General features: G+C 46.0%; 1 protein-coding gene across 1 annotated transcript; it reads left to right on the top strand.

The window, feature by feature from the left end:
- Window positions 1–1,159: 1,159 nt before the first annotated feature.
- On the top strand, window positions 1,160–19,234 carry LOC144894213 (uncharacterized). The gene is made up of 3 exons (XM_078786316.1): window positions 1,160–1,171; window positions 14,792–17,635; window positions 18,262–19,234. The coding sequence occupies exons 1-3, from the start codon at window positions 1,160–1,162 to the stop codon at window positions 19,117–19,119; spliced, it is 3,714 nt and encodes a 1,237-aa protein (XP_078642442.1). The 3' UTR covers window positions 19,120–19,234.
- The last annotated feature ends 5,034 nt before the right edge of the window (window positions 19,235–24,268 follow it).

The raw sequence follows: 24,268 nt of genomic DNA on the forward strand, positions 1-24,268 counted from the left end.
AGGCGAGGACAGGAATTTGTAATTTGTTCAGGGTGCCGGCGATAGCTCGACTCCTCTTCGTGAATGACACCGTGTGGTCTGTAACATTCACCAACTAATGCCAGCAGACGGAAGACAGGACACACGGTTTAACGTCCATAGAGGGACAGCACACACATTGACGCCTCACCCTGTCTGCCAGACACCAGGCTGGCAGTTTACAGCTTGGCCAACAATCGAACCCAGGCAGAGACAGCTCAGGGGTGAGTGTGCATACCTGTTGGCCATCTTGCCAGCCCCACCCTTCTTTGTAACTAGTTTATATGCCAGCCCCAATTCCGACCGACCGATTATCTGACCATGTACCTTTGTGTCTGCAATATTTAAAAAAACCTTGAACATTTTGTTTTCATATTGCAGATATCTATTCGTCCTGATATTATCTCAACCTCATTAAATCACGGCTTTGATTGGCTGAATTATGTGCCCTGACAACCATCATGGCAACTTGGCTTGTGCACACGATTTCGCTTTCATATTACACAGGTCTATTCCTCATACCATCCAGAAGGCGGAGGACCTGGAGTATCAGCTGCTTGTTGTTATTGTTGTTGTTATATGCAGGTATTGTCTCGGCTCGGCCACATTATACCTTTTGTATATATTCTGACGCAGGTTATTTTATAGCATGGGGTACAGTCTGGGGTAGCCAATACAATGCCCCCCTTCTCTGGTCTCCGACGGTCCAGATTGGGGATCAAGCTAACAGGATGAGTGTTGGAGTTAGTACAATATGCAAAATATACCCAAGGTATAATGTGGCCTAGTCTATATAAACTAGTTATGGAGAAGCTAGGATTTGATTGTTAGACCTGTGTGTGTATAAGTCAGTGTTCGACTTGGATATGCAAAGGATTTCAGTGTAAAAATGATTTAAGGTTATTAAATGAGAGAACATGGTTGGTTCTTGCTTCAATAACAAAGTTTAAAATTCCAGAGCAATATGACCAACCTTCTCAGTCTCCAGCGAATCATCTTTGGCTCGCTCTTCCAACTCGTTGAGCACAGCTGGGGAATCTGTAAATGGGGATCTTGTTTCCATCTCCCCTTTAAGTAATTGCTTTCAGTGAAAGAATGTGAAGAATTTAATGTTTCCTCCATTTTTCTGATATATGCAGTAATGGTGATCATCGTTTGCAAGAGGAGCTGAGAATGTGCTTTTGGTGCCCAGCTTGAAGCTCTTCCATCTTCCATAACTATGTATGTATACAGTCATGTGAAAAAGTAAGTACACCCCATGTAAAGTTTTGACTTTTTCAGCATATTTCAACATACAGCTATTTGATCTTCATTTCAACAATATTGATAGATAAAGGTGATATAATACAACAAATATCATGAAACATTTACATTTTGTAGTCCATTGTATAATTTAAATTAACATAAATGCAAATTTCGCATGTGGAAAAAGTAAGTACACGTCGACATTTATCATTACTTCAAATACCTAAAATTAGAATCAGGTGCACGAGCTCAGGTGAAAATGATTAGAACATCGTTAGAGAGGATCTTGGAGGAACCTGTCGTATTTAAACCTCAGACATTTAGTTTGGTTTGCTCTTTGTTGTTGAAGTGTGCGGCGTCACCATGCCTAGATCAAAAGAGCTCTCTGAGGCCTTCAGAAAGAAGGTTATAGATGCCTACGAGTCTGCGAAGGGATTTAAAAAGATCTCCAAACAAATTGAAAGCAATCATTCGACTGTCCAGAAGATCATCTACAAGTGGAGAAGATTCCAAACAACTGCCAACTTGTTCAGGCCAGGCCGCCCCAGCAAGTTCAGCCCGAGAGCAGACCGCAAGATGCTGAAAGAAGTCTCTAAGAACCCCAGAATGTCACCACGGGACCTACAGGTAGCTCTTGCCACTGTTGATGTCAAAGTGCACGAGTCTACCATTAGACAGAGGCTGCACAAATTTGATCTACATGGGAGGTGTGCCAGGAGGAAACCTTTGCTGTCCAGAAAGAACATCAGGGTTAGACTAAAGTTTGCCAATGAACACCTCGGCAAAGACCACAACTTCTGGAACAATGTGCTCTGGACAGATGAGTCAACGGTAGAGCTATTTGGCCACAGTACCAGAAGACATGTTTGGCGAAAACCAAAGACAGCATTTGACCACAAGAACCTGATACCAACTGTAAAGCATGGTGGTGGAAATATTATGGTTTGGGGCAGATTTGCTGCATCAGGGCCTGGGCAGCTCACCATCATAGAATCCACTATGAATTCTTCATTGTACCAGAGGGTGCTTGAGGATAATGTGAGGCCATCTGTCGGGAAGTTGACGCTCAACCGAAGGTGGACCTTGCAACATGACAATGACCCTAAACATACCAGTAAATCCACCAAGGAATGGCTGAAAAGAAAGAAATGGAGGTTTCTGGAATGGCCAAGTCAAAGCCCGGATCTAAATCCCATCGAGATGTTGTGGGGGGATTTGAAACGAGCTGTACATGCAAGAAACCCCTCAAACATCGCACAGCTGAAAGAATTCTGCTTGGAGGAGTGGGCAAAAATTTCTCCAAGTCAATGTCAGAGACTAGTAGACAGTTATATTATAAGAAACGCCTACTTGAGGTTGTTTCTGCCAAAGGGGGCAATACCATCTATTAGAGCCAAGGGTGTACTTACTTTTTCCACATGCGAAATTTGCATTTATGTTTATTTAAATTATACAATGGACTACAAAATGTAAATGTTTCATGATATTTGTTATATTATATCACCTTTATCTATCAATATTGTTGAAATGAAGATCAAATAGCTGTATGTTGAAATATGTTGAAAAAGTCAAAACTTTACATGGGGTGTACACCTCCCCATGGGGTGCTTCCATGGGGTGCTTCCTCCTGGCACACCTCCCATGTAGATAAAATTTGTGCAGCCTCTTTCTCATGGTAGACTCGTGCACTTTGACATCAACAGTGGCAAGAGCTACCTGTAGGTCCCGTGATGACATTCTGGGGTTCTTAGAGACTTCTTTCAGCATCTTGCGGTCTGCTCTCGGGCTGAACTTGCTGGGGCAGCCAGGCCTGAACAAGTTGGCAGTTGTTTGGAATCTTCTCCACTTGTAGATGATCTTCCGGACAGTCGAATGATTGATTTCAAATTGTTTGGAGATCTTTTAAAATCCTTTCCCAGACTCGTAGGCATCTATAACCTTCTTTCTGAAGGCCTCAGAGAGCTCTTTTGATCTAGGCATGGTGACGCCGTACACTTCAACAACAAAGAGCAAACCAAACTAAATGTCTGAGGTTTAAATAAGACAGGTTCCTCCAAGATCCTCTCTAACGATGTTCTAATCATTTGCACCTGAGCTGGTTTCACCTGTTTCTAATTTTAGGTATTTGAAGTGGTGATAAATGTAGGGGTGTACTTACTTTTTCCACATGCAAAATTTGCATTTATGTTTATTTAAATTATACAATGGACTACAAAATGTAAATGTTTCATGATATTTGTTATATTATATCACCTTTCGCTGTCAATATTGTTGAAATGAAGATCAAATAGCTGTATGTTGAAATACGTTGAAAAAGTCAAAACTTTACACGGGGTGTACTTACTTTTTCACGTGACTGTATGTCTACTTACGTACTATGAACCACTGAACCAGCCTCGCTGATCAGCGCAAGATTTACACCATATCCCCAACAATTTATTTACACCATATCCCCAACGTATCCCATAATGGCCAACAATTTATGGTAGCCATAGGCCTCACATAATGTATTATACTATGGTGGCTATGAGGCTGCATCTTGTATAATAATGTGATCAAACCTCATGTATTAATGGACAGCACCTGGCTATTGAGGTTGTGTCGTTACGATGAGTGTGCGCAGTATTCCCTGTATTTTAAGGGCAGGAACTTGGGAAGAACATGGTAATTTCTCCAATAATTTACCACAAATAAGTCCTAGCCGAGGTTGCTTGCATAAGATAATTCGAGTTTTGAGTCGTCTCAATTTTATTGAACTTACACATACAATAGGTTCGCATAAAGGTCGGATTTGAATCACATTTTCAACTTGGCATTCTTGGCAATATTGTGATGGTGGACAACTCACGTGCATTCGCAATAATTACTTGGAATTGTTCAAATCCTTACACGCATGATCAAGTCGTCAAGTCAAATGGTTTGTGTTGGATTTATGTTTTATTGGTTTAAGGTGTTAAACGCTTGGGTCAAAACATGCTTTTGGCACTGACCACTGCATGCCTGACAAATTCCCTGGTGAGGGATTAGTGAAGCATTGACCTCTCACCTACAATCCGAGGGATCCAAGGTATGCAAAGTCCTCATACCTTAGATATTGCACGAGTTTCTACCTCGGGGCCTCGGACCGTTTGGATGGAATGTCTCTTCGCCGGGAAATTGTTTGAAAGGCTGTTGTTGTCCTGATAAGAAGTGAATTGCTTCCTTAGCTTATCGTTACCATCCCGATTGTAAAAATAGCGGCAATACCTCTGGCGCTCACCTGGTAGAATAAACAGTATACTGCACTGAATGAAGGTATCTTAAACCAATTTCAATGGTTGCTAGAAGGCAGAGGAGCATGTCGAATCATACTAACATAATCAAAAGACTTTAAACAAAAATAGAAAAAATACCTATTTTGGGGGGCAACCCCCCTCCACCCCCAACCCCATTGACCACCTTAGACCCCAATTTTTCTAATGCCTTGAACAAACACTGGTACAACACGGGTTATGAAGGTTGTGGTGAATTTTCATTGAAATTGCGTGTGTAGTTTCTGAAAAGAAAGCGAATACCTATTTTTGGGGAGTCAAACCTGGATCCACTTTGACCCCGGTAAACCCCTTAATTCCGTGAACAAACTATCGTCAAAACAAAACAAATAATATTTGTGCCAAGTTTGGTCACAATCCCTTCAGCGGTTTCGGAGAAGAAGTTGCAAGTGTTTACGGACGGACGACGCGCCATCGCATAAGCTCACCTGAACTTCGTTCCAGGTGAGCTAAAAATTAAAAAAAAGAGTTGTAAAAATTAAAATAGAGAAATGGAAGACAAGGGATAATGAAGTGAGGTGAGCAAGATATTAGCTTTCTTCGCTGTATAATATCCTCGGTCCTGGTTCTGTTCCATATTCAGTATCTTGAACAACCAACCACACCATCGTGCTCTCGGCTGATGGTGTATTGTGGGTACTAAAACTAAAACGATCCAATGATAAAATAAAAACTAAATCGGCACTCGGTAGAGCGCACACCTCCACCAGGAGGAAGAAGTGTACGTTTTTGATCCTACTGATGGGCCGGAGCTGCCTCCGAATCTTCACCAAAATCAGATCGATTTGACCTTGTCACACATCAAACCTGTCCACCAGGTTTCGTCCGAATCTGATCAAAAGTTTTTTTTTTTTTTAGATATCCTGCTCACCGACAGACAAACAAACAGGGGTGAATACATAACCTACGTCCACGTGAATACATAACGATTTAACATTGAGAACCAGAGCCTGATTTGACATCGAGAGCCTGATTTGATAAGGAGTATATTTTGATAAGGAGTATATTTTATAAGATAATTTGATTTGACATCGAGAGCTTGATTTGACATCGAGAATCTGATTTGACATAGAGTCTGATTTGACATCGAGAGTCTGATTTGACATCGAGAGCCTGATTTGACATCGAGAGTCTGATTTGACATCGAGAGCCTGATTTGACATCGAGAGTCTGATTTGACATCGAGAGCCTGATTTGACATAGAGAGTCTGATTTGACATAGAGAGTCTGCTTTGACATAGAGAGTCTGATTTGACATCGAGAGCCTGATTTGACATAGAGTCGGATTTGACATAAAGAGTCTGATTTGACGTAAAGTCTGATTTGACATTGTGCATCTGATTCGACATCAAGAGTCTGATTTGACATTGAGAGCCTGATTTGACATAAAGAGTCTGATTTTACACAAAGAGTCTGATTTGACATCAAGAGTCTGATTTGACATCGAGAGCCTGATTTGACATAAAGAGTCTGATTTGACATAGTCTGATTTGATATCAAGAGTCTGATTTGACATTGAGAGCCTGATTTGACATTGAGAGTCTGAATTGGCAAGGAGCCTGATTTGACATAAAGTCTAATTTTTTTTATTTTTTTTTTGTATACAAGATCGAGGCTCGTGAAAGAGCTATCATTAATCACACAAAAAGTCAACCGACACATAAAACACAAAATAATGGGAGCGGAACACAAGATGGGGAGAGAGGGGGAAGGACACAAACACAACATTTGAGAGCAAGGACATCGAGAGAAATGTGGGACGGGGAGGGCTTGGGGGGGGGGGGGGGGGAGATTGGAGATGTATAAAACATATCAACACTGCAAGGACTTCCAGGAAAGAAGTTGGAATTTCAAAAAAGTGTATATGGGGTGAATTAGCGGGGGTCGAAAAGATCAAGGTTTTGGATGGGGGAAGACAGCTGTTTTAAAGACCTAGATTGAGGAGTGGGATTGAAGGGAGTGGGGGAGTTTGTTCCAGAGGCGGGAGAAAAGGGGAATGAAAGAGTGAAGGTGAGCAGAGAGACTAGATTTTGGCAGTTTAACCATGAGAGGGTTGCTGGCAGATCTTGTGCGACTTGTAGGAATATTAGGGGGACAGAGCACAGAGAGAGCTGGGGGAGGAAGGCCGGAGAGGAGTCGGTAAAAGACAGAAAGACCACCAACCTGCCTGCGGTGAGTGAGTGAAAGGCCCTCGGAGTTGACTACATCGCAGGAGATTCCAATGATTCTGAAAGCTTTGGTTTCAACAGCGTGAAGCTGAGCTAGGTGTGAGGCAGGAGCACCGGCCCAGAGGGGGGAACAGTATTCCATTGAGCTGCGGATGAAAGCCTTGTATGTGGTGAGGAGTTCAGGTGTGCCAAGGAAGGACTTCGCACGACGGAGGATGCCCAGTCGGCGACTGGCTTTGGAGGCCAGCTTGGAAATGTGGTTATCCCAAGAAAGACCATGGCAGATAGTGAGACCCAAAAGCTTTAGCGACAGAACTTCTTGGAGAGGGTTGTTGAGAAAGTAGATGGGAGGGTTTTCCAGTCGGTTTTTTCGGAGAGACATAGTAAGAGTGTGGGATTTGTCAGTATTGAAAGACATGTTCCACTTGTTTGACCAGTCTGTGATTTTGTCCAGGCCTGCAGAGAGTGAGGAGGCTGCAGACTGCCGATCTGAGGGATGAGGAATGGAGCGGAAGATAGTGGAGTCATCAGCAATGAGATGGAGAGGATTTTCCAGAGAGTCGGAGAGATCATTGATGAAGACCAGAAATAGCACAGGGCCCAGAACACTTCCTTGGGGAACTCCAGCCAGAACAGGAAGGGGAGATGAGAGAAATCCATTCAGGGCCACACGTTGCCTACAACCAGAGAGGAAGTCCGCAAGCCATGAGTGGAGATTTCCATGGATACCATAGGAGGAGAGTTTGGTGAGCAGAGCTGGGTGCCAGACCGTATCGAAGGCACGTGATATGTCAAGGGAGACAGCTCTGATTTCCTGTTTGGCATTGAGGACCTCCATCCATTGTTGAGACAGCAGAAGCAGCATGTCCAGAGTAGAATGGCCTGGTCTGAATCCAAATTGATGATCAGAGATCAAGCCATTGGAGAAGAGGAAGGATTTGAGATCCGAAGCAATGATGGATTCCATGACATTGCTGATAATTGGGAGCAGGCTGATTGGTCTGTAGTTGCAAGGATCTGTTTTTGCACATTTTTTGTGTAAAGCAGTAATGTTTGCTGATTTCCAAGATGCTGGCAGATGACCTTGAGCAAAAGAGAGGGTGAAAAGAACAGAGAGAGGGTGAGATAGAGCGGAAGAGCAGGACTTTAGGAGCCGTGGGCTAATGCCGTCTGGTCCAGTTGCAGAATCAGAGTCGATGTTTGACAAAAACTTATCGACCTTGTCAGGAGAGAAGGGCACAGAGTCCAGGAGCAGTTGGGTTCGGCTGGGAAAGGTGGGAACAGAGAGAGATGGGTTTGGGACACAATATTTTGAGGCAAACACAGAGTTGAGGCATTCGGCTTTGTCACGTGCGCTGTCAACTGTGTAGCCATTTGAGGTAAGGGAGGGGATGGAGTGGGAACAAACACCAGAAACGGATTTGACCAGACGCCAACAGGATTTGGAGGAAGGAGACAGGTTTGAGAGTTCTATCTTGTGTGTGGAGAGATAGTGCTTCCTGGCACTCCTGACGGTAGACACACACTTGTTCCGAGCTTGGTGGAAGGAACGGAGATTGCCTTCAGTTGGATTTGCCTTCCAAGAGGCAAAGGCAAGTGGTTTCAGCACAACTGCCTCACCACAAGATTCAGTGTACCATGGACGGGAGGAAGGGTAAGTCAACTGAAGACGAGATGGGATAAATCTGTGCATGAGAGAGAGAGAGCAGTTTGCTTTGGAAGAATTCCCAGGAAGAATTGATGTCAGAGGCAGTAGAGATTGGAGACCAGTCCAGATGATTGATGGCTGCTTGCAGACCATGCCAGTCAGCCTGAGTGAAATGCCAGACTCGTCGGCGCTGAGGAGGCTCTCTGAGAATGGCCAGAGAGATGTCCACATAAACAAGCACATGATCAGAAGAACCGATTGGAGCAGAAGAAGAGCAGCAGACATTTGCAGGGAAGTTCGTCATAACCAAGTCCAGAAGAGAAGATACTCCATTGACTGAGATCCGGGTCGGGAAATTGACAGATTGTGTCAGTCCCAATGAGTCGCAGAAGTCCTTTGCTGAGGTGCCAGGGCTGGTGAGAGAGGAACCCACACCCAGCCAGCTGGCATGATGACAGTTGAAGTCGCCACATATGAGGAAGAGAGCGTTTGGATGAGTTGATAGAAGTTGGTCTATGTTGTCAGACAGCGAAATGTAAATGGAGTCATCACTGTTTGGAGGATGGTACAGAACACATATGAACAAAAGGTGGGAGCGGAGAGGAAGTCGTAGCCAGAGGTACTCCTTGGGGTGGGGTGGAGAGAGGGCAGTGCAAGGAGAGTGAGGAAGAGAGTTTTTGATAAATATGGCAACCTCACCACCAGGACGAGGCTCAGGTCTATCATACCGGAGGAGGGAGTAACCAGAAAGAGATATTAAGGAATCAGAGACATCTTGAAGGAGGAAAGTTTCTGTTGAGCAGATCAAGTCTGTCAGATCAAGTCTGTCAGATCAAGTCTCTCAATCAGACTCTTTATTTGACATAAAGAGTCTGATTTGACATTGATAGCCTGAATTGACATTGAGAGCCTGAATTGATAAGGAGAATGATTTGACATCGAGAGTCTGATTGAACATATAGAGTCTGATTTGACATAAAGAGTCTGATTTGACACAGAGAGTCTGATTTGACATTAAGAGTCTGATTTGACATGAAGAGTCTTTAACCCTCTGGAGTCTACAAGCCGATTCTATCGGCTTCACGCCATGCGTCGAAATGGCTACAAGCCGATAGTAGACTCCAGAGGGTTAAAAAAGACCCCCTAGAGTAAAATAGGCTTTATTGTTTTTCCAATTTCACCTTTGGTCCCCAGCATTTTCAGGTTTGGACTCCCCCATAACGTTATTTTCTCGGGTACCGCACAAACGGCTGCACCGATCGCAACCTGACGAATGAAAACACACAGTTAAAAACAATGACCTCAGTCAAAGACCTTTTATAAGGACATGGGTTGAATCCCTGCTTGAGAGAATGCCAACCCTCTCCCCACCATCACGGTCATCTCTCCAACTCACAATCCCACGAGATATGCGGAAAGGACGACCCAAAACCAATTATCTTCTTTTTGATTCGTATGTAAACATCATTAAAAGTAAATAATAACCTCGGCCAAAGTTCAAACAACGTGGGTGTAATCTCTACATGAGAGAATTCCACATAGCTATTTGGGCGGTGTATAAGCTAACAGATCGCTGGCTCCATCGATCTTGCCAAGGCCGTAACACCTATCGGCTCAAAATCCTTTTAACTGTTGACTTGATAGTTTTTACAATGAAAGAAACATTAACATTGTTGTTAAAAGTTTATTTTTTTTAGATTAATGCTGTTTCATTTGTGATTGGAGTTATGCTGTTTGGAATGAAAAAAGAGATATCGAGTTCAAGTGAATGACGACATGCCGTGATGGTTTCTACTTTCTAAACGTGTAATGCGCGAATCGTCATATGCAGATTCGCCACGGTCCCACGATCGATGTTTCTATATGTGAACGTACCCGTTTGTTTGCGAAGGGGTACGTTTTTCATGGAAGTCCTTCACGAACTTGATGTCCATGTCTGACGTGCGACTGAAGGTGCTACATGAATGTGGAATTTATTGGTTTTATGCTTTAGCATTCGCAGTATCTGCATTGCCAGTTTGCCTCAGGCCTCCCACCCGTGTGTAGCACGGGTAACTCATTAGCACGTGCGTAGCACGGGTACCTCATTGGTAATCAAAATCCAATGATCGTGCTCTCAACTGCCTGGAGGTAAATGCGAAGACTTTATCAAGGCAGGTGTTAGTTAGTCTTTGTCTGTGAACGATAACCTTTATGAACTCGGGGTATACACAGGTGTGCTAATCACCGTCCGACGCGCAGCGCATTACAGTACAGGTAATATTTCTGGCATTAGCCCTTCGTGGAATCAAGAGAGAGTTAATACCTAAACGGGCAGGTTTATTTCCTTCCCAAGGCAGGTTGCACACCTTTGTCCATCTTTAGTCGTTAAACCTTACATTGGACTCCCATATACACCTTGACTACCTGGGATTTCCGTGTCAATTGTACGTTCTCATTATGGGGTGATTGTCATCCCCAAGGTAACATGAACAGCTCCGTCGGTCGTGCCTGAATGTTTCGTTCTCGACAAGATGAAATGAGATCAAAACAAAAAAAAACGCCATTCTGGTGCGGCGCCAGCAGGGGGCGCTGCATCATGGTGCATGCGATCCTCAAACGATAGGTTCGGTTGTTTTGCGCTTTACCTGGATGATAAAAGGCTTCGTGATATCTTTCATACAGTGAGAACTATGGCCGTTACCATCCAGGACATTATATCATGACAGGTCAACGAGACAAAACCATTTTATATTGTAATTGGTGAATGGAAGCAAATGTGCATACAACACATGTTTATGGGACAATTGTCCTTTCCCTTTGTGCAAGTTATCAGCCCCCGTTGGACTTATTCTGAAGAAGTGGCTTATGGATTGTATCTCGTTTGTCCGTGCCTTTGTCTGTAGCCACATCTCGGAGATGTATGAAGCGATTTTGTTCAAAATTGGCACAAAGACAATGCATAATGGTGTACAATATACATCTGCACACTATTTTGTTACCTGCGCCACCAAAGGTGGATGGAGGTTATGTTTTCACCCCCCCTGTCTGTCTGTTTGTTTGTCTGTCCATTTGTCCGTTTGTGAACAAGATGTCTCAAAATGTTGTGGACGGATTCGGACGAAATTTGGCAAACAGGTAGCATGTGTGATGAAGACGAAATGATTAGGTTTTGGTGAAGATCCGGAATCGGATCCGGCTAGTATAATTTTTAAAGTGATTCTTCACCATTGGGAGATATGGCCTTAAAACGATACATAGTAGGATATCTCAAAAAGTTATGGAAGGATTTGGACGAAACTTGGTGGACTGGTTGTGTGTGTGAAAAGGACTAATCGTTTCGATTTTGGTGAAGATCTGAATATGGATTCGGATATGAGAATAATTTAATATTTAAGTGATTCTTCACCATTGAGAGATCAGGTGAAAAGCAATATATAACATGATATTTAAAAAAGGTGTGGACGAATTATGAATAAACTTCAAAGCTGCCCATGCGCGCACGCTTTCGAAGTTAAGTAATTTTTCCACAATTGTGTTTTTGTCGAAACTGTATCTTTCTTTCGGTGTGTGTAACTATTGGTGTGTCTTTAATAGGATTCTCGGTGTTGGTTTTTCATACCTGTGTACAGAATCGTCGGTTAGTTCGTGTCGCGTATTCTGAGGCCTTGTGTAGTCGGCTACCGTGTCTGACCTTGGCTCGAGGCTTTGTTTTTGTCTCAGCGGTTCTTCGATTGCGCTGCAATTACTTTTGGTCTCTGTTTTTCACGGTCTTTTCACCCCATACTTCCTTGTTTTAAAATCTCAACTCAAAAAAAAAAAACCCCAAAAAATATTTCCTTTTCTGTTCTTATCCGTTTGTTCATTCTTATTTGTTCCTTCGTTCTTCGACCACGTTGTTCGTGATCACGTGATCACGTTGTTAAAAAATGTTTAAACTGTCACCTGAAGAACTGTATTCTGTCGTATACTATAACACCTTTTTCTTCTTCTTCTATAAAAGGATGCTTTCGACTTGCTCACCAAATCTATTCATTCCAAAAAAAAATTCCATCTCTTACAGTGCCTCTTTCATACATTCCCTAAACTCTCCAGCACTCCACCCATCCTTCAGCGTCCTCAAACGTATTTTTGACTCGAAGGTCTCAAGAAACTCATTTTGCAATAAATGTTCGTTTCCCATTAATCGTACTTTTCAAAATCCAATCTCACCCCTCCCCTCCAAATCTTCCCCATCACCCTTTCCCTCCAAAACTTCCCCATCACCCCTTCCCTCCAAAACTTCCCCATCACCGCTCCCCTTCAAAACTTCCCCATCACCCCTCCCCTCCAAATCTACCCCCTTGCCCCTCCCCTCCAAATCTTCCCCATCACCCATCTCTTTCAAATATTCCCCCTTGCCCCTCCCCTCCAAATCTTCCCCAACACCCATCCCTTTCAAATCTTCCCCCTTGCCCCTCCCCTCCAAATCTTCCCCATCACCCCTTCCCTCCAAAACTTCCCCATCACCCCTCCCCTCCAAAACTTCCCCATCACCCCTCCCCTCTAAATCTACCCCCTTGCCCCTCCCCTCCAAATCATCCCCATCACCCATCTCTTTCAAATCTTCCCCCTTGCCCCTCCCCTCCAAATCTACCCCATCACCCATCCCTTTCAAATCTCCCCCTTGCCCCTTCCCTCCTAAACTCCCCCCACACCCCTCCCCTCCGAGACTCTCCCTCACTCCTCCCCTCCTAGACTCCCCTCTCACCCCTCCTCCTCAAAGCGTCCTCCCCGCTTCTTCCCCCTTCCAACTTTCACCTTCATCTCCCTCAACCTTCTGCCTCACTCTTCCCCCTCCTCAAATAACACCTCACTGCACCTCACCCAATCACCATCAAACCTTTTGTCCGCCCCATTCTTCCCTTTCTCCAAGCTATTCTGAAATCTCTGACACACCTTCAACAGCTCTCCCTACCTCTTCCTCCTCTTCCACATCTTACCCCACCGCTCCCCCTCCCCCCCTGTTCTGTATCCGATGCTCCCCCTTCCGCTTCTTTAACAGTATGGACCTCAAACATCCAGTAGTGCAGCGGCATAGCAAAAATTTAAGAAGAATTGTGCATTTTGTGATGGAAGCACCAAATTTGGCACAATGATAGAATGTTATATTTAGAACATTTTCAGATATGGAACCACTTTGAAATTGACCCAAGGTCGCCGCCATATTGGATTTCAAAATGGCGGCTTTAAAAATCTGTAACCCTTAGGGGGGGTGGCGGAAACAAATCCTACAGGCACAATTATTGCCCCATTCACCCTATATCTTTTCTAACATCAGTAGACACATTACAGCGGCGATTCTGAGCTCAAGGGAACATCTAGGGGTCTGGGGAGTGAAAAATTTGAAAATTTCGGCCAAAAATACCCCTAAAAGAGGTCATTTGGTGTCAAATTTCAGGGGGGGTCGTGTATTGTCCTGTAGATAAAACATGCTGGTCCGTTGATTAACCCCTAATTAAACGACTTTTTTGTTTGTTTGCTCCATCCAGGTTTCAATCATGTCGAAGCAGTTCAAGTTAGTTCATGTTACCAAGCATGTAACTTCAACGCCAAAGACGCCACTGGACTGGGAACTCTGTGTTCTGTGTCAAGTTGATATAGGAGAGTCCCTACAGTGTCCTGCTGTCACGAAAAGAACTGATGCAGGTGCTGGATACAAGACACTTGAAGACAATCTATCAGCATTCAATAAACTAGGCAAGCTGCCACAAGACGTGGACTTGCAACGACTGGATGAAGGCCAAGGGATAGCTGCCACTCTAGCTGCCCACCAAGCCAAGTGGCACAAGTCATGCAGGGTGAAATATAACACTACCAAGCTACAGCGGGTACAGAAGAGAAGTCATTCAGAGGGAAGCCCTATCCCCAGTACAATCACAGATAAGTACAAGCTTACTAGGTCTCAGGCAGCTTGTGTTGATAGCATATGCGACAATTTGTGCTTCTTCTGCCAGCAAGAGCTTGGTTTGGAGTTTCATCAAGCAGCGACATTGGAACTAGATAAACACGTTCGCAAGGCTGCAGAGTTTCTTCAGGATACCACTTTGTTAGCCCAACTGAGTGCTGGGGACATGGTCGCAAGAGAGGCCAAGTACCATAAGAAATGTTTGACATCCCTATACAACCGCGTGAGCGCAGCAAAAAAGCTTGCTGAGCAAAGCCAGAGCACGGTAGATGTCATTTCAGCAATAGTCCTTGCTGAACTGGTAACGTACATAGAGGAAACTGCTAAAGAAGAAGACACTGCTCCTGTATTCAAGATGGCAGACCTCACCAAGCTCTACACAATGAGAATGGAACAGTTCGGAGTTGTGCTGGAAACACGAGTCCATACAACCAGACTCAAGGAGCGTATCCTGGCACACTTCCCTGATCTGCAGGAGCACAGGCAGGGAAGAGATGTCCTGCTGGTGTTTCAGGAAGACATTGGCAGTGCATTAGCCAAGGCATGTCAACATGATATTGACAGTGATGTTGTGCACCTGGCACGAGCTGCAGGGATTATAAGGAAGGATATGTTCCAGTCATCTCAGCCTTTCAATGGGTCCTTCTCAAACAAATGTCAAGAAGAGTCTGTGCCACAACTGCTGCTGACAATGGTCTCCATGATTTTAGAGGGCGCAGGCATCAAAGATCAGGCATGTCAGTCATCGGCATCGGCGTCTGTGACAATAGCTCAACTTCTCAAATACAACAGTGTGAAGCATGAGAGGAGAGGTGCAGGCACAGACGTACGACACAGCATTAGTCAAGAGACTCCTTTGCCAATATATCTTGGCTTGATGCTTCAAGCCCATACGAGAAAGAGGGAACTGGTTGACACATTATCTGGACTAGGGATCAGCATTGCCTATGATAGAGTGCTACGGATCTCTGCAGAGCTGGGGAACGGGGTCTGTCAGCGCTTTCGGGCGGAGAAGGTGGTCTGTCCCCCAAAGCTCCGCGGTGGAGTGTTCACCACATCAGCTGTGGATAATATAGACCACAATCCCAGTTCCACGACAGCACACGACTCCTTCCACGGAACTGGTATTTCATTGATACAACATCCAGACTATGACAATCAAGGCACAGACCGAGGTATTGTCATCATCGGGGGTGTCTCAAATGTCAAAACTGTGGAGGACCTTCCACGGTATTACACAGATGTACAACCAGTTAGTTCACTTGCCAAAAGCCACCCTGTACCAGCTGGAACCCAGGCGTCGCTGCAGAGGAATCCTGCACAAGCTGAACTGGATAAAGAGAAGAGGTGGCTCCAGACTGTGAAGGATGCATGTGACAGTGGTGACACACAGAATCCAGGAAACATTTCTTGGGCTGCACATCACGCAGAGAACCAATCGGCCAAGGATACTAGTATCACAGTCACACCCACTGCCTTGCTTCCCCTCTTCCATGACCAAGCCCACTCAGTGCCAATGATCCGCCATGCCATGGATGTCGTGAAAGCAGCGATCAATGAGCTAAACCCTGGACAGATACCCGTCGTCACACTGGACCAACCACTTTATGCGATCGCCAAGCAGGTGCAATGGAACTGGCCAGACACACATGGTGAAGATCTCTTTGTGGTCATGATGGGTGGTCTACACACAGAGATGGCAGCTTTGAAGACAGCAGGAGACTGGCTGCAAGACAGCGGTTGGACACAGGCATTGGTTCAGGCAGAGATAGCAACAGCTGGCACAGCAGACTCCTTCTTGCGTGCAGCTCACGTCAGCCGTACAAGACGCGCCCACCAAGTAACTGTTGCTGCCCTACACATACTGCAGCATCGTGCATATGACATATACAACGAAAGAGCAACTGCAAGAGATGAGGAACCATTGGAGTTCGAGGCATGGTGTGACCAGAGAGCAGCGGCATGTCCACAGTTTCAGTACTGGGCCACTGTACTTAACCTGGAGCTCTGTATACTCCTCTACATACGTTCACTGAGAGAGTCCAACTTCACGCTGTACATGGACACCCTACCAGAGCTAGCTACATGGTTCGCTGCATTGGACCATATCCACTATGCTCGCTGGTTACCAGTCCACATCAGGGACATGGTTGGCATTGCAGAGAAACACCCAGATGTTGCTGCCAAGTTCCATGCGGGGCACTTCACATCCAAGAAGACTAGGCATGCTTTCTCCGCCATCTCCCTAGACCAGGCTCATGAACAAAACAATGCCACGGTCAAAGGCGATGGCGGGGCAGTGGGCCTAACTGAAAATCCAAGTGCCCTTCGACGGTGGATGGTGGCTGGCCCCGAAGTTGCTCGGGTCATCACAGAATTTGAGACCTCACAGCAACTGCGCCAAAGGGGAGAGCACACCCACCACCATGAGCAAACCGACAGTGTGCAGAAGAAGTTCGTCCAAGATGTCCGTGCACTGACAACAGTCATCGAAGAGATGGGCAGCCCCTTTGAAGAAGAAAGCACAGATTTGCTGGTCCTGGGCACACTGGAGATCTTGGGCCCAGCTGTTGTAGATACTGTGCGTACAGCTGTACAGATTGGGAGAGATCAGTTCCATTCATTTGAGAAGGAACGTCTGGCAGACAGATCCAAGCCACTCAATGATGTCATCAAACGCAACAAACTCCCGTTGTTTTCATCCATCAAGGTCAAAGCTGCCCAGAAGAGCAAACAACAAGTAGCCTCTGCAAAGAGTGATTCAGAGCTCTTCTCCAGACTATACATCGCATGCCAAACCAGAGATGGGGGTCTCGAGCAGTTCTTCAAACATGAGAACAGCGCACATCCGCCAGCACTCTCGCAAAATGGACAGCGCCGCTTTGGTTCCAAAGCTGACTTGTTGCAGCCCTTAGAACAGCTTGTCGAAACAAAGTCGGACCCACCACAAGTATCTTCTGTGATCCTCGATGGAGCTGTAATAGTTCAAATGCTGAGCCCAGGCCAGACCAAAACATTTCTTGACTATGCCACAAAAGTATTCGTTCCATACATTATGTCACAGCTTCAACATCGATCTCGTCTCGATCTAGTGTGGGACCGCTATGCAAAGTCAGGCAGCCTGAAGGCAACTGCAAGGACCAACAGAGGCAAGGGAATACGCAGACGTGTCACTGGCTCTGCCCTCCTACCAGGCAACTGGCACAGTTTCCTCCGTGTCGACGAGAACAAGGAGGAACTCTTCAGCTTTCTGTCTAAGCAGGTCACGGAGTCCATCGATGTGCCAGACAAACAGCTGATTGCTACTGACGGTGAACAGGTAATGTGCATGATGTATGTTAGTGTGTGTTAGTGAAAGTGTGTGTATGTGTCTGGGTGGTGAGAGTGGGTGCGTGCCTGCTTGTGTGTTTGAGAGTGTGTGTACAATCTTCTGTGGTTTCAGTACATATTATACAATGTATTATTGATTTATGCTGTTGTAGAGTAAATTCTTACCCACATATGTGTATTCTTTTCATATAATTTAATTTTGATTATATAATCCCGATTTGTATTATCTATTCGGAATAATATTTTGTATTGTATATATAATCTTTAGCTGTCCACGGTACACTCCCTCAAATTGTTAAGAAAGGCCTATTGGCCATAGTGTTCTTGAATTGCTTTTTTCTTTCCTGGCATCTTGGGGGAGTGTACATGAACAGGCTACTGTTATATGTGCAATGTCATATTGTATGATTTCATGTGTTTGATGCCAAGTAAATAACAATAATAATAATAATAATAATAATAATAATTGCCCTGTATTTATGTACTTGAAATAATGTACTGAAATAAATTAATAAATGTTATGCAGATTCATGTCAGGTTTTATTCGTGACCACCTACACCAAAGGAATTCACATTTAATTTACATCACGGTATTGTTCATGCTTACACCAACAGGTCATTGCTGTACCACCATGTGCAGACACAGCCGCTTTGGCCCCGTGCAATCACGAGGAAGCAGACACGCGCATGATGCTCCACGCAGCAGCTGCTATGAAATCTGGACACCGCAGAGTACTCATCCGCACCGTGGACACAGATGTGGTGGTTCTCGCTGTGTGGATGGCCCAGGAGCTTAATGAGGTAGTGGACGAACTCTGGTTAGCGCTTGGAACCGGAAAGAACTTCCGCTACATAGCAGCACACGAGCTGTCTGCTACCCTGGGACCAGACAAAGCCAAGGCACTGCCAATCTTCCATGCAATCACAGGGTGTGATACCGTCTCGAGCTTTGCAGGTCGTGGCAAGAAAACAGCATGGGCAGTATGGGAAACTTTTCCAGAAGTGACCAATGCATTCCTGGACCTGGCATCTGCACCAAGTGAGATCCCTGAGGATACACTGGCAACCCTGGAGAGATACGTAGTGCTTCTGTACGACCGCACATGCACATGTTCTGAGGTGAATCTGGCAAGAAAGAAACTCTTTGCAAAGAAATCTCGATCCATTGAAGCAATACCTCCAACACAGGCCGCCCTTGTACAACACGTGAAGAGAGCAACTTACCAGGGTGGACATTGTTGGGGACAGTCTCTTGTCCCACACTGCTATCTCCCATCACCATGCGACTGGGGGTGGGTGGACAATGACGGACAGTTCGATCCTCTGTGGACAACACTACCAGAAGCTGCCAAATCCTGCTATGAACTCATCTGTTGTGGGTGCGAAAACGGTTGCAGTGGGAGATGCAAGTGCAAGAAAGCGGCTCTGAAATGCACAGCACTGTGTGCCTGTGATGGTGACTGCTCACATTGAGTTGGAACTGTGACACTTGGCATGACTTGATGCAATACGCTCGCTAGTTCTCTTGCTGAACGTGTGTATACAATGTACGTAATATGGGATTATCAGTTGCTTATGTGCATTAAAACATATTTCAATACAACCATTCAATTCATTGACCTCAGAAATGTACATCTAGACACCAGAATCAAGTATCTAGCTGGCATAGAACCAGAGATATCGGTCAGCAGATTTTCGGAAGCCACCATCTTGGAATCCAATATGGCGTCAGTAAATCAACTTCTAAGTAGAACCATTCAATTCCTTGACCTCAAGTTTGTACATCCAGACACTAAAATCAAGGCTGTAGCTGGTATAGAACCAGAAATATTTGTAATTAAAGATTTTTAAGCCGCCATTTTGAAATCCAATATGGCGGCCACATTGGGGTGAATTCCAAAGTGGTTCCATATCTGAAAATGTTCTCCATATAATATTCTATCATTCTGCCAAATTTGGTGCTTCCATCACAAAATGCACAATTGGTTTGCTATGCCGCTGCACTACAGGGCCTTCGCTCAAACTTGACTGATCTCTCCATACAGGTTGCTTCTGACAAACCAGACGTGATCTGCTTAACAGAAACTTTCCTCCTTCATGATGTCTCTGATTCCTTGGTATCTCTCCCAGGTTACTCCCTCATCCGGTATGATAGACCTGAGCCTCGTCCTGGAGGTGGGGTTGCTATCTTTATTTAAAAAATCTCTTCCTCACTGGCCCTGCACTGCCCTCTCTCCACCTCACCCCCAGGAATCCCTTTGGCTACGGCTTCCCCTTCGCTCCCACCTTTTGTTCACATGTGTGTTGTACCGTCCACCAAACAGTGATGACTCCATCTACATCTCGCTGTCTGATAATATGGACCAACTTCTATCTACCCATCCCAACTCTCTCTTCCTCATATGTGGTGATTTCAGTTGTCACCATGCCAGTTGGCTGGGTGTGGGTACCTCTCTCACCAGCCATGGTTCTTCAGCAAAGGACTTCTGTGACTCACTGGGACTGACACAATCTGTCAATTTCCCGACCCGGATCTCAGTCAACGGAGCATCTTCTCTTCTGGACTTGGTTATGACTATCTTCCCTGAAAATGTCTGCTGCTCTTCTTCTGCTCCAATCGGCTCATCTGATCATGTGCTTGTTAAAGTGGACATCTCTCTGACCATTCTCAGAGAGCCTCCTCAGCGTCGACGAGTCTGGCATTTCACTCAGGCCAACTTGCACGGTCTTCAAGCAGCCATCCATCATCTGGACTGGTCTCCCATCTCTACCGCCTCTGACATCAACTCATCCTGGGAATTCTTCCAAAGTAAATTGCTCTCTCTCATGCACAGATTTATCCCATCTCGTCTTCAGTTGTCATACCCTTCCTCCCGTCTATGGTACACGGAATCTTGTGGTGAGGCTATTGCCCAGAAACAACTTGCTTTCGTCTCCTGGAAAGCAAATCCAACGGAAGGAAATCTCATTTCCTTTCACAAAGCCCGAAACAAGTGTGTGTCCACCCTCAGGAGAGCCAGGAAACAATTTCTCTTCGTTCTCAGGACCGAACTTTCTTATCTGTCTCCCTCTTCATATCTGAAACCTTTCCTCTTCTCCAATGGCTTGATCTCTGATCATCAATTTGGTTTCAGACCTGGTCACTCTACTCTGGACATGCTGCTTCTACTTTCTCAAAAGTGGATGGAGGTCCTCAATACCAAACAGGAAATTAGACCTGTCTCCCTTGACATATCACGTGCCTTCGACACGGTCTGGCACCCCGCTCTGCTCACCAAACTGTCCTCTTTTGGTATCCATGGAAATCTCCATGCATGGCTGGCGGACTTCCTCTCTAGTCGTAGTCACCGTGTGGCCCTGAATGGGTTTCTCTCATCTCCTCTTCCTGTTCAGGCTGGAGTTCCCCAAGGCAGTGTTCTGGGCCCTGTGCTTTTTCTGGTCTTCATCAATGATCTCTCTGACTCTCTTGAAAATCCTCTCTATCTCTTTGCTGATGACTCTACTCTCTGTCACTCCATTCTTCATCCCTCAGATCGGCAGTCTGCAGCCTCCTCACTCTTTGCAGACCTGGACAAAATCACAGACTGGGCAAACAAGTGGAACATGTCTTTCAATCCTGACAAATCTCACACTCTTACGATGTCTCTCCGAAAAGACCGACTGGACAACCCTCCCATCCACTTTCTGAATAATCCTCTCCAAGAAGTTCTGTCACTCAAGCTTTTGGGGGCTCACTATCTGCCATGATCTTTCCTGGGAAAACCACATTTCAAATCTGGCCTCCAAAGCCAGTCGCCGACTGGGCATCCTCCATCGTGCGAAGGCCTTCCTTGTGTTACGTGGTCCCCTCGGTGAATACCTGGTCTCGGTGACCCCCGGACCGTGAGAGGAACTTCGCCAGAAAGTTGTATTATATATGCGCTTTCGCCACGCAATCCATAGGAATTCCACCCAAGAGAAAACTGATGTTCAAGGATATATTTCAATGGTAGTGATACCATACAATTTCAATGATACAACCACGGAGATTTTCCCCGAGCAATCAACAACAAACAACCATCAACAATTCCCAATCCACAATCAATTCCCTATATGATTAAGATGGCCATCTTATATATGTGTGTCCCCGTTGGTACTCACGACCCCCTTTTGGTCTCGGTCCCGCACAATGTCTCTGGGCCCCTCCTGACCAAGATGATGGTCGGCGTCGCCGCACTCGGGCGGTTGAACGAACCCCGGGTGGACGTGTTTCTACCGGGCAGGTATCGTACCAGGCACCACGGCTGCAGCCCCTCGTGGCCACGCGAAGCGGGTACGGGAAAGCAAGCCAAAAGCCCAACGCCGCTTGCAAGGCGTGTTAGGCCCCAACGTGCGACCCGTACGCGTCTTTTTAGACGGTGTCGCGAACGGTGCCAAACGCTGGGTCGGTGCACGGCCACACGACAGTTTGACGTCCACCGGGCAGGTATCCGTCCCGGTAACTCCTCTCGCCAGACGGGCTCGGGAACGCCGCTTTTCCACACGGCTCAATATCAAATTCCCCCTTTCGTCGGAGCGGGGCGAGGAAGAAGAATACTCGTCGCTTTTCTTCCTCGTGTCTTTCCTCTTCCGTTTCCGGTTTCTTTTTCAGAAGGGCTCCTGACCCTCCAACCACAACAACCCTTAATCTACTACACATGGATAAGCAAAGACCTGAATGGTAATTCACATACATTCACATAAATATGTAACACTCCCCCCCTTCAAGAAAGAAAGTTTGAACCCAGCGAAAACTTTCTTTGCCGGCCAATTTGGAGAAACAAACCAGATAACTCAACCCCCCCACCTTATCAGTTCCCCCCGGGCACAGTTATCACTTAAAAATAAAGCAACCAAAATTTCACCACAACCCCTCCAGATTACTCACTCTGGACTAAGCACCAGCAACAACATTGTCCCTGCCAAATCAAACTCCATCTCATGACCCTCTGACTTTGACCGTCAGTTTCTTGTGAATGAAGGTTAAGGGGTTGATCAAAGATCCAAAGTTAAGCAACTCGATAGCACTTTTTCCGGGAGGCCAAGCCGAGTATTCACTACATGGATGCCTTTAGGAACGTGGAGTTCACGGTTAGTCCGTGCAGGAAAGTTCTCTACATGGGCGCCTTGAGGAACGTGGAGTTCACGGTTAGTCCGTGCATGAAAGTTCACTACATGGACGCCTTTAGGAACGGCGTTCACGGTTAATCCGTGTAGGAATCTTGGCTCGGCGGCTCCGCCGCATTCAGTGCTTCAACTTCTCAGAACTTCCCGAATAATTATGGTGGGACCACTTGTCCCTGTAGTCCCATGAATAGCGGTCTCCTTCTCGGCCACTACTTTGCCAATCCTTCCTTCGGGAGCTGCCGTAACTCAGGGAGCCTCCATAATAATATTGATTGCGGCCACCACCAAAACTACCGCCCAGTTGTCCTCTCCTGTAGACCTCTCGACGCCTACGAAATGCCTTCCCTACTGTTATGGTCCGACCCTCCAAATCCTTGCCATTCCAATTCTTCTCTGCCTCTCTGGCGTCTTTTGTGCTGGCAAACGTGACAAAGCCGAACCCTCTTGACTGTTGCGTTTCCCAGTCTCTTACCAACCGCACTTCCACCAGCGGCCCATATCTGTTGAAGACAGAGGTCAGAACTTCTTCCTCTGTTTTGAAGTTCAGTCCCCCTACAAATAACTTGGCACTTTCGTCGCCATCCCGAGCTGGTGTGGTGTTATTTTCCCTGCTGGGCTCTTTACCAACCCTCAGGTTACCATAAACTTGACCCCCGGCCAAATCATTCCCGATAACCATAAAAACACCCTCTACAGGAAGCGTGGCTTGTAAACCGACGGTGACCGGTCCTGACACCAAATCGGACTCCCAATGGATGACATGAAGTGGAGCACTAACACCGCCCCCGATCCCCTGTAAACGAACACTATCCCCCGTTGCCGTCTCCTCGGACCATGGCAAAATGCCTTCAAGCATTAAAGATTGATGTGCCCCTGTGTCCCTCAATATCCTAACCGGTTTCCGGTTAGTCGAGGCTCCATCCCGTGACACAAACCCCTCTGAAATAAATGGTTGGTAACCCTTTTGATGGCGCTTTCTCACAATGGCCATTGCATTTGGAGTCGTAATAGTCGGACTCCGCTCTGGGTCTTCCCTTTTCATGCGGTAACAACTGGACATCAAGTGTCCAGGTTTCTTGCAAAAAGCGCAAGTAGGCCCGTAGGAAAAACTCGTGGTCTGCCTCGGGCCCCCCGAACTATAAGTTTGTCTTGGGCCCGCATCCCTCTGATTTCGAACAGGTGGGGTATCCGCGTTGTCCCCATAATCCTCTCGAGGCCGCCGCCATGTATGGTCGTTCTCCGCACCTGCTGTTCCCCACCTCCCCTGCGGAGATCTAGGCGAGGAGTTAGGTTCGTGGACCCCTATTCGGTGGGTTAAGGCATAATCATCTGCCATGGTGGCTGCGTCCCACAACTTTGGTACTTTCTTTTCCTGCAGGTACACTTTGATGTCCTCGTGGACACACTGCTGAAATTCCTCCACCAGGATCAAGTCACGCAATGTTTCGAAGTCTTTCCCGACTCCTTTTGACTCACA

The sequence above is a fragment of the Myxine glutinosa genome, chromosome 11, assembly GCF_964187855.1.
Source record: "Myxine glutinosa chromosome 11, kmMyxGlut1.1, whole genome shotgun sequence".
NCBI classification, from domain to species: Eukaryota; Metazoa; Chordata; class Myxini; order Myxiniformes; family Myxinidae; genus Myxine; species Myxine glutinosa.